The sequence below is a fragment of the Chelonia mydas genome, chromosome 21, assembly GCF_015237465.2.
Source record: "Chelonia mydas isolate rCheMyd1 chromosome 21, rCheMyd1.pri.v2, whole genome shotgun sequence".
Classification (NCBI taxonomy): domain Eukaryota; kingdom Metazoa; phylum Chordata; order Testudines; family Cheloniidae; genus Chelonia; species Chelonia mydas.
In genome coordinates this window covers 9639433-9653219 of record NC_051261.2, presented here as the reverse complement: position 1 = coordinate 9653219, position 13787 = coordinate 9639433, and the positions used below count along the sequence as shown (strand labels likewise).

The 13787-nt window shown below is 47.7% G+C and overlaps 1 protein-coding gene across 2 annotated transcripts; it reads right to left on the bottom strand.

The window, feature by feature from the left end:
* Positions 1–977: 977 nt before the first annotated feature.
* Positions 978–11785, bottom strand: LOC102940021 (triggering receptor expressed on myeloid cells 2). Of its 2 annotated transcripts, none has more exons than XM_037885314.2 (5): positions 11525–11785; positions 6801–7145; positions 4166–4220; positions 1690–1856; positions 978–1413 (listed from the first exon to the last, which is right to left on the bottom strand). In XM_037885314.2, the coding sequence occupies exons 1-5, from the start codon at positions 11565–11567 to the stop codon at positions 1400–1402; spliced, it is 624 nt and encodes a 207-aa protein (XP_037741242.1). In that variant the 5' UTR covers positions 11568–11785; the 3' UTR covers positions 978–1399. The 2 variants fall into 2 exon arrangements, with proteins under 2 accessions (XP_037741242.1, XP_037741241.1); XM_037885313.2 differs by having other exon boundaries at positions 4166–4223; positions 11525–11780.
* Between the last annotated feature and the right edge of the window lie 2002 nt (positions 11786–13787).

The window sequence follows — 13787 nt, the reverse complement described above, 5'->3', positions numbered from 1 at the left end:
GACGACACTGTTTCTGTCCCTTGGCACTATGTGTGCGCTGCTCTCTGAGGTGACGTGAGTTTGGTGGCTCTCAGCTCTAGCCCTCTGGGGAGGAGACTGTGCAGCTAAGCATCTTGGATAATGCTGCACACTGATATGGCAGAGAGCAGCAAGCCCCTTTGCCGCGGGTGGCAACCAGAGCACCAGGCTTTCTATTGCCATGGGAAAGGTCTCAGTCTCTGGGTATGTCTAAGCTGCAGTCGTAGGTGTAGATAGACACACATGTATTATCTTTAATCAAGTTAACAAGGCTAAAAACAGCCCTGAAGACATGTTGGCATAGACCTCACTGCAGGCTAACAATGCAAGTATATACCCAGGCTCCCTGGGCAGGTGTCTAAAGCCCACCCTGTAGCCCATGTTGCCATATGTTCTCTGTTATTATTAGCATGTTAACTAGATTAAAGTGAGCACGGGTATCTTTGCACAAACTACAAATCACATAGGGTGAGAGAGAAAATTCTCCTTTAACTCTCAGAGTGGGGCCACTGAGACCTGGTAGCAGTATTCGTTTTATGTTCCTACAGACCCAGTGTGAACCTTAGAGCACTGACCACCGCTGTTCTTTGTGGGGAAACACAGAGAGGTATCCATAGGATTCGGCTGTCACAAGTTCCTAGCAGCAGAATATAACTGATAAAGCACAGTTTTAGCCCATCCCTCTGCTCCCACTCTGTGTTGTTAAACCCTAACTCAGCCCTGCAATGGATTCCTGGACTTGTTTCATGTACTGGGAGTGAGATGGCCCCAGATTACCTGATCCTTGCACTACTGCCCTATTTTGGTCCACCCCTGGGTAAGATATCTCCCTGGACACGTGAGGAGCATTCCATTGGTTTTCTGGAGACATCCAGCCAGGCTGGACACACATAGTAAAACTGCTAGTTTTTCATTACAACACTGAGTTTCAGTGAATCAGGACAAGACACATGGAGAGCTGAGACATGACAATGCCCTTTATTTAGCATCACCTGGGTTAGTAATTCACATAGCCCATTGCACCCTCTGTAGATTGCACCCGAGACACGCCATGGCTACTAAGAGACGCCATGAAAGTCCGACTCGTGTGCTAGGCGAATGCACTGTCAAATGCTGCATCTTTGGTTTCTTTTGCAGCGAAGCATTTTCCATTAGCCTTGCAGGCAAAGCCTGGCACAGCAAGCAAAGGTTATCCCTCATGGAGGCACGGGGAAAACCGAGCAGAGCTTTCTCATCCTGTCCACGTCTGTGCAGCATCACTACATGTATGTGTGTTTGTCCTGGGGGAGTTTGGATGGACAGACTCTTGGAGTTCTTTATTTTTCCACCCATCCTCTTCTTCCTCCTCCCATTCTGTCCAAGCATTACCTGCGTCATCCTTTCAGTTCTCTTGTACTGGAAATGGAAGAGGAACACTGATTAGAAATGGGGTGGGAGATGAGCAATGGAGACAGTTGCTGACAACCTCCCATATGGATGGCAGGCTCATTGCATGTCCATTTCACTTCAGCATTTATCCTCTCCCTTTGCAAGCAGCAAAGTTTGCCCTGGAACCTTATTCCAGTTCCCCAGGGCTTTTTTTCCCTCTTGTTTCCCTAGGTCTGTAGCCCAGCACGGGGGAGTGTCTCCCAGTTGGGGTTAATTCTGTAATGTGAACGCTCATGAGATCACCTGTGAGTGGAAGGAGCTGGTGTTGGTTCAGATTGTGGCTCCCCTCCCCCGTGGTGCTGCTCCTCTGATGGCTGGCGATGATAAAGATCAGTATGGCTGTCAGGAATTTAGCGACCAGGAGTACCATAATGGTGCAGATGAATGCATTGAAATGGGCCTCAGGAAGGCTGTTATGGAAAACCAGACATACAACGGTTTAGCTTTAACTAGGAAATGAAGTTTCCCACCTTTTAATGTGGATCTTGTATTTTGGTAACATAGAAAGCCAAAGACAATCACTGTCTCTATCAGACATTCTTCCTGTCCACGCATAGGAGGCTGCAAAGAGTACAGTTGTCCCAAACAATAGCTTTAATCTGAAGAATCTCGTTAATGGATAAACAATGATATACAGGAACCACTGAAGTGCAGCCAGCTCTGGGCAGGAATGCAGCAGCAGTTTATCAAACACGCAACAACTCCAAAGAATAATTTTGGATCAGGAAGAGATGAAGAATTTCATGTCCTATGGAAAATGCAGGAAGGCAGCATGAACCCCAAACTGGAACTGGGTCAGGATGCCACAGCATATCCCTTAGTCTTGTGCTGGACACAGATGTTCAGGACCTTGGTTTTGCCTCTCATCCAAAAGCGGGATTGCAATACAATCCCATTAGTAAAGAGCTGAACCTTTCATCGGGTGTGAAATCATAATAAATAGTACTGTATTTAATAAAAAATAAAATCACAGAAGTTTAACAGCCCCCAAATACTCCGTGGTCGTAGTAGCCTTTAAAAAGTGGGGAGTGATCAATGGAGGTGAAGCATTTGACTTCTGAATTGACGTAGGGGCCACATTTTCTCATCTGCTCTCTGTTCAATTCCCCTAGTGGTAGAATTTTATCTTATAGGGCCCAACCCTGCAAGGTGCTGAGCAGCTTCACCTTGCTGCACACAGGGTATTTTGCACCTGGCAGAATTGTAGCCCTCAGCCTGCCTCTCGGAAGTGAATGGGAGGTTTGCCATTGACCCCACTGGGAGCAAGAGCAGGCCCTCAGAGCCTGAGTGGACACATGAAGTTGTTCACCACTTTGAATGGTGGGGGAGATAAGCCAAGGCACAGCTGGAGTTAGGCACTTCACTCTCATGGGAGTTGGGTGCCTAACCAAGTGCCCACAGGGTTTCCAGGGCTGGTCAAGACAGAAACCAAGAGTCCCAGGGATATCACAGCCTGAAAGGCAGAACGGTGACCAGGAAGGCAAGGGCAGCTGATGGAAACGAATCAAATTCCTCCTCCGGAGCAATGGTTCTTGACCTTTTCCATACGTGCCACCCTTTCCCATACTGGCTTATTACCCTCCTCTCATCTAGCCAGGATCTAGCGGGGAGCCCTCTCCAATTGAACTGCTACTCCTCCCCCGTTTAGCTAGGTGCAAAAGGCGGAGTGCTCATTTCTCCCCGGCATTTGTTTATGTTCCCCTTTCCATCCTTCCCCAAGTTGCGAACCTCTGCTCGAGAGGAGGGAAAAAGATCTTCAAACCCGGCCACAGAGGGGTGTCAAATGCTAATCCCCTTATGGGTGTCAGAGCCCAAGACCCTGCAGTGAAATATATCTAAGACAACTAGACAGTCAGCTGTTGGAATTCATTCTTTCTGTTCTATTTGTACCAGCCTCTCTCAGATTCCATAGGAAGTGTGGGCTCTGTAATGATGCCTGGCAATTTGTGTCAGACCAATCTGATATTTCCCAGGTGGGAGGCGGCTCTTGAGAGCAATGGGTACACTTGAAAGCTCCCCTGGGGGATAGAATTACCCCACAGGGATCTGTATCATATTTTTCCTCTGTATAGTTGGTGCAATGACTGGTTAAGTTAATTTCCATGTGTGCATTCGCTACACCAGCCCCAATTTTTTTTATTTAAAGCTGGTACTGAGGTGGAGTAGAGTGACCCTTCTGCCCTGGTGGTTTCAGGCAGTCAGTGGGCAGAGCCCATCCTTCATGCATCATTTGTCCACTTTCTCTAGGATGCTGCTGCCAACCTTCCCCCACTTCTGATAGGCTCTCCTATCACATTATTATTGTGTGTAGCACGGTAGCACCTAGCAGCCCCAGTCATGGACCAGGACCCGAATGTGCTAGGGGCTGTACAAACAAGGAGCAAAACGATGAGGCGCTTACATCTCAAACAGCTGTGCCACCAGACCAGCCCACTCCTCTTCTGTAGCCAGCCATGTTCTTTCCTATGTCTCTTTGGTTCAGTCTCTCTCCCCCTGCCTGCTGCATTCTTTGCAAATCTCTGACTGCCCATCCAGGGTAATCCTGTCTTACTGGGCAATGCGTCTGGCTTCCCCCAGCCACTGCAGAGGACACACACCCAGCAAGGGATATACCCTAGGTCCATCGCTGCTTTAAAGCTGGTGCAGTTGCTGGGTGAACTAAACCCAGGGATGTGTTCCTTACAGAGACTGCAGCACGAGAATGAGCCTGCCGGTTTACCTGGAGATGCTGTGCACAGCTCTGGGCTCCTCTGGTGCCAGGGTCTCCATTACACCTGCTGATGGAAACAGAGCAGTTTAGCTTCCCGTGCAATGTTTATTCATAACCAGAGGTCATCAGCTTTGTTCTGGCTCCTCGCGGATGCTGAGAGGTGAAGTTTGGGACCTCTCTCATACTCTAGGGCAGTGGTTCCCAAACTTGGTTCTGCCACTTGTGCAGGGAAAGCCCCTGCCGGGCCGGGCCGGTTTGTTTACCTGCCGCGTCCGCAGGTTCGGCCAATCGCGGCTCCCAGTGGCTGCGGTTCGCTGCTCCAGGCCAATGGGAGCTGCGGGAAGCAGCGCGGGCTGAGGGACGTACTTGGCACCGCTTCCCGCAGCTCCCATTGGCCTGGAGCAGCGAAGCGCGGCCAGTGGGAGCCACGATCGGCCGAACCTGCGGACGCGGCAGGTAAACAAACCGGCCCGGCCCACCAGGGGCTTTCCCTGAACAAGCGGCGGAAAAAGTTTGGGAACCACTGCCCTAGCGTAATGACTGCAGTGGGCTCCATTGCTGGAAAGCAGGAGTAAATAAGAGAAGAATCTGGGCCAGAACCTCCAGGCTTGCAGGCCCATTAGACATTTACATGACAAGAGTATCCTGCTAATATTTAGGAAACCATGGTGGCATCTCTGGTACCCGGGCTTGGATACTCCATCTGTGTTCTCAAAACTAGCATGGTACATGGATCTTATAGACACTTGTAATCTGAATAGCAAATGCTTGTTAGCCTACAAAGTCCATGAGTAAAACCCGTCTGTCCTGCCTGTGCAGGGACTATTCCTCTGGGCCATCGAGTGAAAGGAGAAAGATGCAGGAAACCCATGAGGTCACCACCACATTTATGACTGTATCCAAAGAACTTGATGCCTGGTAACAGGGAACTTTGGGGCTTACTCACTATGGACTAACCTGGCATTGCTAACTGCATGGATCCAAGGATGCCCAAACTTCACTGTGTTAAGAGCCACATTAGCAACTTGCCAGGCGTCTCAAGGTTGCATACGTTTGGCATATGAATCTATGTAGTCTGAGTGCATATCAAACACACAGGACAATAATATTGGTTTCACAGAATCATAGGAACGCAGGGCTGGAAGGGACCTGGAGAAGTCATCAAGTCCAGTCCCCTGCACTGAGGCAGGACCAAGTAAACCTAGACCATCCATGACAGGTGTTTATGCAGCCTTTTCTTAAAAACCTCCCTTGGAAGCCTGTTCCAGAGCTTAACAACCTTTATCTTTAGAAAGTTTTTCCTAATATCTAACCTAGGTCTCCCCTGTTGCAGATTAAGCCCATTATTTCTTGTCCTACCTTCAGTGGTCATGGAGAACAATTGATCACTGTCCTCTTTATAATAGCACTTAATATATTTGAAGACTATTATCCGGTCCCCCTTCAGTCTTTGCAAAAAGAAAAGGAGGACTTGTGGCACCTTAGAGACTAACAAATTTATTTGAGCATAAGCTTTTGTGAGCTACAGCTCACTGAATGCATCTGATGAAGTGAGCTGTAGCTCACGAAAGCTCATGCTCACATAAATTGGTTAGTCTCTAAGGTGCCACAAGTACTCCTTTTCTTTTTGCGAATACAGACTAACACGGCTGTTACTCTGAAACCTGTCATTATGCAAGGCACTGCATTTAGCCGTATGGAGTGGAAATCTATCAACTGCAAAAAGGAAGTGAGCTGTAGCTCACGAAAGCTCATGCTCAAATAAATTGGTTAGTCTCTAAGGTGCCACAAGTCCTCCTTTTCTTTTTGCGAATACAGACTAACACGGCTGTTACTCTGAAACCCAGGATGATCTTCGCCTTCTTTGCAACTGCATCACACTGTTGACTCATATTCAACTTGTGATGCACTAAACCTCCCCCGATCCTTTTCAGCAGTGCTACCACCTGGTAAGTTGTTCCCCATTGTGCATTTGATTTTTCCTCCCTAGGTGAAGTACTTTGCACTCGTCTTTCTTGAATGTCACCTTGTTGATTTCTGACCAATGCTTCAATTGGTCAAGGTTGTTTTGAATTCTAATCCTGTCCTCCAAAGAGCTTGCAATCACTTCCCTTTGTGCTCGTGCCTTCCCGGCTAGGGGGAATAGCAGTTGTTTGCTAGATTTCACTAGCAAAGAAATATTGTGGTTAGCCATCTGTGTCCTTGCCCTACTGTTGCAGAGGAGGATGGCTGCAGGCCACACTTTATAGGCTGTGCTCTGCCCCTCAGCTCACCCCTCCTGCATTAGCACAAGGACAGCAGAGGAGGAACGATGGTCTTGTGATAAAAGCACTGGACTGGGAACGAGGAGATCTGGGCTGAGTTCCTAGATCTGCCCACAGACTCTTCCTGGGTGACCTTGGGCAGGGCACCTAATCTCTCTGTGCCTCAGTTCCCTATCTATAAAATGAGAATAGCAGCACTTCCTTGGTCTGCTTAGATTATAAGCCCCTGGGGGCAGGGAGCGTGTCTTCCTTCTGGGTATGTACAGCACCTAGCACAGTGTGGCCCTGATCTCAGCTGGGGTCTGTAGATACTATGGTAATGCAAAAAAATGAAAGTGCATGAAATCCTATTGTATTGAAACCACAGCCTGGGGACCTACCTCCTAGCACCTCCACTTTCACCTTCTTTAAGGTCTTTGCTTCTCCTAAGAAGTCCGTCTTGCACTGGTACAGCCCTGCGTCCTGTTTCTGGAGCCTCTCCATGGTCACTGTGAGGACCCCCTTGTGGATGTTGTCGGCAATGGAAGTGTTGCCTTTCCACTTCTTCAGGAACTGGAGCCAGAAGCGGTGGGCGCTGACCACGTGCTGGCACTCAGTCTTATTGACATGTTTGCACCAGCTCTTCTCTCTCCACTTGTTCTCCTTGGGGCTGTAGGTGCACCTGATGGAGATGGTCTCGCCTTCCATTCCGTACACCACTGTGATGTTCTCTGCCACACACAGCTCTGGAGGAGAGAAAGGAAAACCTGACTTAGGTCTCAAACATCTTCTCTCTGAGTGTCTTTTCTCTCTCTCACACACACACAGACACACACACACACACTTCCCTTGTCCTCACTAGGACAATTTGGACCTGTAATTCCCCATCTCTGTTGGAGGTAGCAACGTAGTGTAGATTAGTGGCTCTCAACCTTTCCAGACTACTGTACCCCTTTCAAGAGTCTGATTTGTCTTGTCTAACCCAAGTTTCACCTCAGTTAAAAACTACTTGCTTACAAAATCAGACATAAAAATACAAAAGTGTCACAGGACAATAGTACTGAAAAATTGCTGACTTTCTCATTTTTATCATATAATTATAAAATACATCAATTGGAATATAAGTGTGGTACTTACATTTCAGTATATAGTATATAGAGCAGGATAAACAAGTCATTGTCTGTATGAAATGTTAGTTTGTACTGACTTTGTTAGTGCCTGTTGTAAAACTAGACAAATATCTAGGTGATCTGATGTATCCCCTGCAAGACCTCTGCGTACCCCCAAAAGTACATGGACCCCTGGTTGAGAACCACTGTTGTAGATGACAGGGTGTCATCCAATCATTTACCACTGTCCTCTACTCACCTTCCTCCCTCAGTCCCCAACGTTTGGGCATGTTCAGATTTAGGATTTTGGTTCAGGCCTTCTCTAATTCTTTACCTATTGACCCTCCACTGATGCACCAGTGGGTTTTCCTGTGGGAGAGAAAGGGGAGGAGATCTTGTCTCCCCAGTGAAGGATTTGTCTCCTGAAATGCCACAAAAGCCTTCCCCTTCCGCACTTTCTTCCTTGCACGATGTTGAACATTACATGGCCTGGCTTGGGCTCCAGTCAGAGCTCATCAACACCTCACCTTGCCTGGTCACGTGGCTCACTCCATAGTGATAGAGTTCAAGGCCAGAAGTGACCACAGAGATTCCAGGCTGACCTCAGTGATGTGAGGCCCTTCCATCCTCTGGGGGCTGATCACATTGCTGGGCCGGGAAGCAAGAAACTTCCCAAAATTGAAACTGGGCCTTTCCTGGGACACTGAGGAGGATTAAATTTACAAAGTCTGCTTGGCAGTTACACCAATGGCCCCTAGCCCGGCTCTGGTGGTATGCAAATGAAATTCACAACCACTGTAGGGCCCCTTCATGCTGCCAGAGTGGTGCAAACTAAGGGGTCTTGGTATAACGGAATCAGATCCACAGGCACAAGCCAGTCTCCAGTTGTGTGGCTGGAGGGTTAATTCTTAGTCCCGTTACTGACCTTTTAACACCCATGGTTTTGAGAAATCTCTTTTTGCTCTGTTTCCTGGGATATTGCTAATTCTAGCACTGCCCTAGGAGCAGCTGATCTTTGACTACTTTGCTGTTTCTCCTTAGTTCCTTCTAATTTCTGTTTCTCTTCAAGCTGCAGAAGCAAAGGGACCACATTGTTTGGGATATTTATACATTTAGAAGGAAGCTGTGTGCTATTTTGAGGAGTCTGTGTTTTAGGTGAAGGCTTTTCAGTCACTAGCGACTGCTGCAGAAGAATTCTAAGTAGAACTGAAGACGGGAATACATTGGGAATGGAAGTTATAAGGGCTTCACAGAGCTGCCTGTACTGAGATGATTGGGAATGCCACAATGTTTGGGAAGATGCACCATCTTGTCTTATTTGTAAATATTCGGAGTAAATGTTAAGCTAAAAAAGAGTAGGCATAACGATGGATAGGTGTTCTGCAAGCGTTGCATATCCCGCTTTGCCAATGCACCTCAGTCCTGACCTGCAGCACCCTGCTATTGTAGTCTTGGGGTTCCACCCCCACCCCAGTGCACCTCAGTTCTGACCTGCAGCACCCCGGCTAATTCATTCTTGGTCAGAGACCGCCAGTTTAGGTTTGGTAATGTCACATGCAAAACTCTGAGCCATTATCTTTCAAAACAATGCTGCTGACAGAGCGTATATTATCTGTGTTCCTCCTCCCTTATTCTTTATTACTGAGGATGATACAGATGAGCCCAAGCCAGAATGTTAGTTGCAAACACCCTATCATTTTGGAAAGTCTGGCCACTCATCCAGATTTTGCAGCTGTGGCCCATGTGTAATGGAAATAGGGTCGGTGCTTGGAAAGCGTTCATCTACTATTACGTATATTGCAATAGCACCTATGAGCCCCCATGATGGATCAGGGCCCCATGGCGCTAGGGGCTGTACAAACACAACACAAAAATGGTTCCTGCCCAAAGAGCTGACAATCGAAGCATAAGACGAGACACACACAGGGTGGGACAGACAGATGGTAAGACTGCATGTGCCAAGACTACAGAAGAGGATTTTGAGAACCGGGATGAGAGTTCTAACTGCCTCGGTGGAGAGGAAAAGCTGTTCCTTACAGATGTTCATCTACTCCTCTGTCTTATTTCCCACCTGAAGTCCCCATAGAAAGATCGTGAGCATCGCATATATGCTGCTAGCTAGATGACAGTCATAATGGATAGACTCTCAGCTTCTCTCTGTCCATCTCCCAGGCAGGGGGGTTTTGAATGGGTGGATATAGGGTGACCAGACAGCAAATGTGAAAAATCGGGACGGGGTGGGGGGTAATAGGAGCCTATATAAGAAAAAGACCCCAAAATTGGGACTGTCCCTATAAAATCGGGACATCTGGTCACCCTAGGTGGATATCATAGGAGAGTGAGGTGGAAGAACCGTGATTCCGGTATCCTTCGTAAAGTAATGTGGTCCTTGGTTATTCCAGGGTGTTCCAGGAAGAGAAGTCCAGTCCAGTTTCCTCCCGGAGGAGAGCTGGAATTTTTGTTTGTCAGCCTCCGTAGAAAAAGAAGGGAAGAAATTGACAAGATTTGCATGGGACTGGAGGAAGGATGGTCTTGACATTAAGGCAGTGGACTGGGACTCAGATAGGCCCTGGTTTTATTCTCAGCTTTGCTACAAACTATCCCCTTGTGACCACTAGCAAGACATTTAACATTTCTGTGCCTTAATTTCCTATCTGTAAAATGGGGCTAATGCTTCCCTGCCTTCCGAAGGAGTTGTAAGATGCTCAGTTGTGACGGAGGCCAGATAAGCACCTAGATAGAATTGTTTTCCCTATATTTTTTCCATTTTGCCTAGATGCATCAGACGATCTCCAGTGGTTAGCCTGATATCCTCATGCCTCGCTCTCCCTCCCCCTGCCCCCAAACTCCTCTCTCCAGGAATCTCTGGAGCGAAAGACCCTGAGTTCCCACATTTAAGGGTTGGTCCTCTGAGTGCCGATGAGGGGTGTCTGCTCCGTTAAGCCTCATTTGCTCCACTAGGACCTGTAGCTGTTGCAGTTTGCATGTAAAATAGTCACACAAGCTGGATTTTGCAATCTCAGTTGCTGAGAGTGCAGTTAAAGGCTCTTGTTATTTCTTCCAAGGTGTTTCCTGTTCTGACTTACAGGTTCCCTGACAGACCTCAGCCCACCACCCTGGAAGCACCAGAGCGGTAGGATCTCCGGCGTCCTTTGGAAAAAATCAAGAATAAAGAACACAAACCCTGGGAAGAAATGAAACCATGAATGCAGCTGCTGAAAGCATGTAGTGTAGTGGCTTATGTTTAGGGGAGCCCTTCTGACCCCCCCACTCCAAACTACCTGCTCCTTGTCTACAAACAAATAATAGCTCCCCAGTCATGGGATGGATTCCCTCCTCCTCCTCCTGCTTTGTGTATTCTCTGTGGTTCGCATGTTTACTCGCTAAACATGTTACCGTGGCTCCATTTGACTCAGTCTGCTGCTTCAAGACTATTTGTGGCTTCTTTGCCAGACATGTTCTGGGACTCGTATGGGTCAGGAGGGAGGCGGGCTCGTTCTCCATTGCTTTGCACCTGACGTCGTCGTTCACACAGCGAACGCGAAGTGGGTGGATCATGGCACCAAATCCGTATATGTGCATGCGACTGTCCCTTTGCACAGGTGCAGTTATTGCACAGGGCCCAAGACAGGGGAGAACCAGGCCCAGAGAATCGACATCTCTTCAGTACCGTGGCGGATCTTGAGCTGGATCCTGCAGGGGGCAGAACACCTCCTGCCAAGTTTTGAACTCCCTCATCTCCTCCTGCCGTTAATCTTGCCCTGAAAAGATAGCTACCTGCTTTGACTTTTATTGGCACTCCCACTGATAATTGTGGGGGTGGGTCCGTTTAAGAATGTTCACAGTAGAATCATCTTCTCTGGCTCCAGAACAAGCAGCTGAGCCTTGTGTCCTATGTGGCGTTTGCCTCATGGGCCCTGCTATGACTCATGCTAGATGTTGGACAACGCCAGTCATTGCTCCAAACCTTTGCCTACTCCTCAACCTGACACAAAAGGAGCTGGACCCTTTCTTACCTGATAAGGAGACCAAGAAGACCAGATGCATGAGCTTTTCCATGTCTCTTCTTCCCACTATCCAGCAGCGCAGGGGGGAGGCTGAACAAAAAGAAAAAGGATTCTTGCCCAAGAGCGGCTTTTTTCTCCTTGTTCTGCAGGAAGGAATGAGAACAGGAACTTGGCTTCTCTTCCCTCCTGGGGATTGAGCAACGTACCCGGGACGGATGCTTTTCTGACTGGCTGAAAACTGGGGCAGCAGCAATGCCCACTGTGAACGAGCCTTCGGTCTAGACAGCCTGAGAAGAGTTGTCATATGATGAGGAAACCATGCGATGCAGAGGCGTTCTGACACCGAGGGATGGTGCTTTTCATTCTCAATAGGCTTTCTAGACAAGCTTTTGCATGATGTGAACTTCCCGTGTATGGACGGAGATTGTGTCTTGACTATCTCAGGGTGGGCTCTGCCAGGAAGATCACCCAGACATCTTGAAAGGTGGAATAGTGGGGCTGGGATACATCCTTGGGGATCTCCATGGAGAACCCTAAGGTTGTATTCAGACTCTTTGCTTGTCCTTTAATGGCACAACTGGAAAGGAGCTACAGAAAAGCTTATCACACAAGGCAGTCCAGCAACTCAACATGACCGTTTAGGACAGGAAGTGAAGAATATTGTATGAGTTTAGACTGCTGGGTGTTTCAGACCAGCACAATGTAATTTGCCCAGGACACAAGGGTTAACATCTTTACTCTGTACTCTTGCAAAACGTGCTGTGGGATTTTTAATGAAGTCAGAGGACCAGGAGCTCAGTTTTATGTTTCATCTGAAAGACAGCACCTCCAGCAGGTACAGGGCCCATCACCACGGTGCTGGGGCATTGGTTCAGTACTGACTTGGAAGAGAGCCACCTATGGAGTTAACTAATCTAATGAGCTAAGTATTCACATGATGCCCATCACCATGGTATCTGAGCTCCTCCATTGCTTTTAGCTGGAGGTTTTCCTCCAAGTACTGATTCAGCCCCAGGCTATTTAGCTTATAGGAGCTGACAGCATCACACCCAGAGTTGGTAGGACTGCAGATATATCCTCTATGCACAAGCCTTTCTCTTTCTCCCTCTCTCTTCTAGATAAGATATAAAGAAACAGTCCTCCACCATGACCACAACTACAATATAGGATTCATTCTTTCTATGTAGAGTTCCATTTTCAGTGCAACAGGTAGGAGTTCAGCTTCATGTTGCTCAGAAACATCTACTGCCCGGCAAGTAGACCCCATAGTCCGTTCTAGTTCAAAATCTTCCATTATTGTCTAGTTTAGGGTTTTTTTAGCAAATATTTTTGTACTTTCTTTTGTAATTCCCCCCAGCGTGTTGCTCCTCCTGAGCACAATGTGATTTACAGCTATAGTGGGTCAGGAAATTTATAAAATTCCCTGCTAAAACAACGACCAAAATTGTTGAACGTTTTCTTTGATTGTTCCCCCTCCCCCGCCACTTCCCCAATTTTTCAATGAAAACATGAACACCGTCAACAGAACTGGGCACTTTTTCACAAACATGCCTCTTGTTGACCAATAAAGGCTATTTTCCACCATAAAAAATATTTGACTCCCTCTGTTTACAGCAAGTTCCCGCTATCAATTTACTCCCTTCATTCCTGATCATTGAAGATCCTGCCCATCCCTAGGCGCTGCAGAGCTTCCTGTCTCAGTTATATTTCTGACCCTTCCTTGTGCATGCAAAGGGATCACACCTTGTGTTGCCATTTGATTGAGTAGCATTTTCCACCCACATTGTACCAGTGTAAATGGCTGAACAAGGGGCATATAGTGGTGGAGAATCAGGCCCTGGGTCTCAGGCTCTGCTTTCTTTCTCATTGCTGGCAAAAGATGCCTGATTGTTCGCCAGAAAACAAAAGTCAGTTATGTATCCTCAGAAGATTGGTAGTGTAGGCTTCCCCATGGCAACCCCAAGAGAGCAGGGACCTACTTTTGGAGTGAGGGGTAGTTCAGGCCCGTTCAATCTGCCACCTGTCTGCGGTGCTTGGACAGTCAGATATGGTGCCAGCTCTTTTTGGGAAGCGGACACTTCTGTCCACTGGGAACTGGGCTAAGACCCAGCAAACTCTCTCCACATCCCTCACTGACCAGCCATCTGCTCTTGGACATTACCCACCCAGTCCAGATTCGCACCACTGATTTATAAATTAAAATTCCAGAGTCTCAGCATGACCCTCTGAGTCGCCCAGTGCATCCGAGTCCTTAACTATTTAGCCTTAGTGA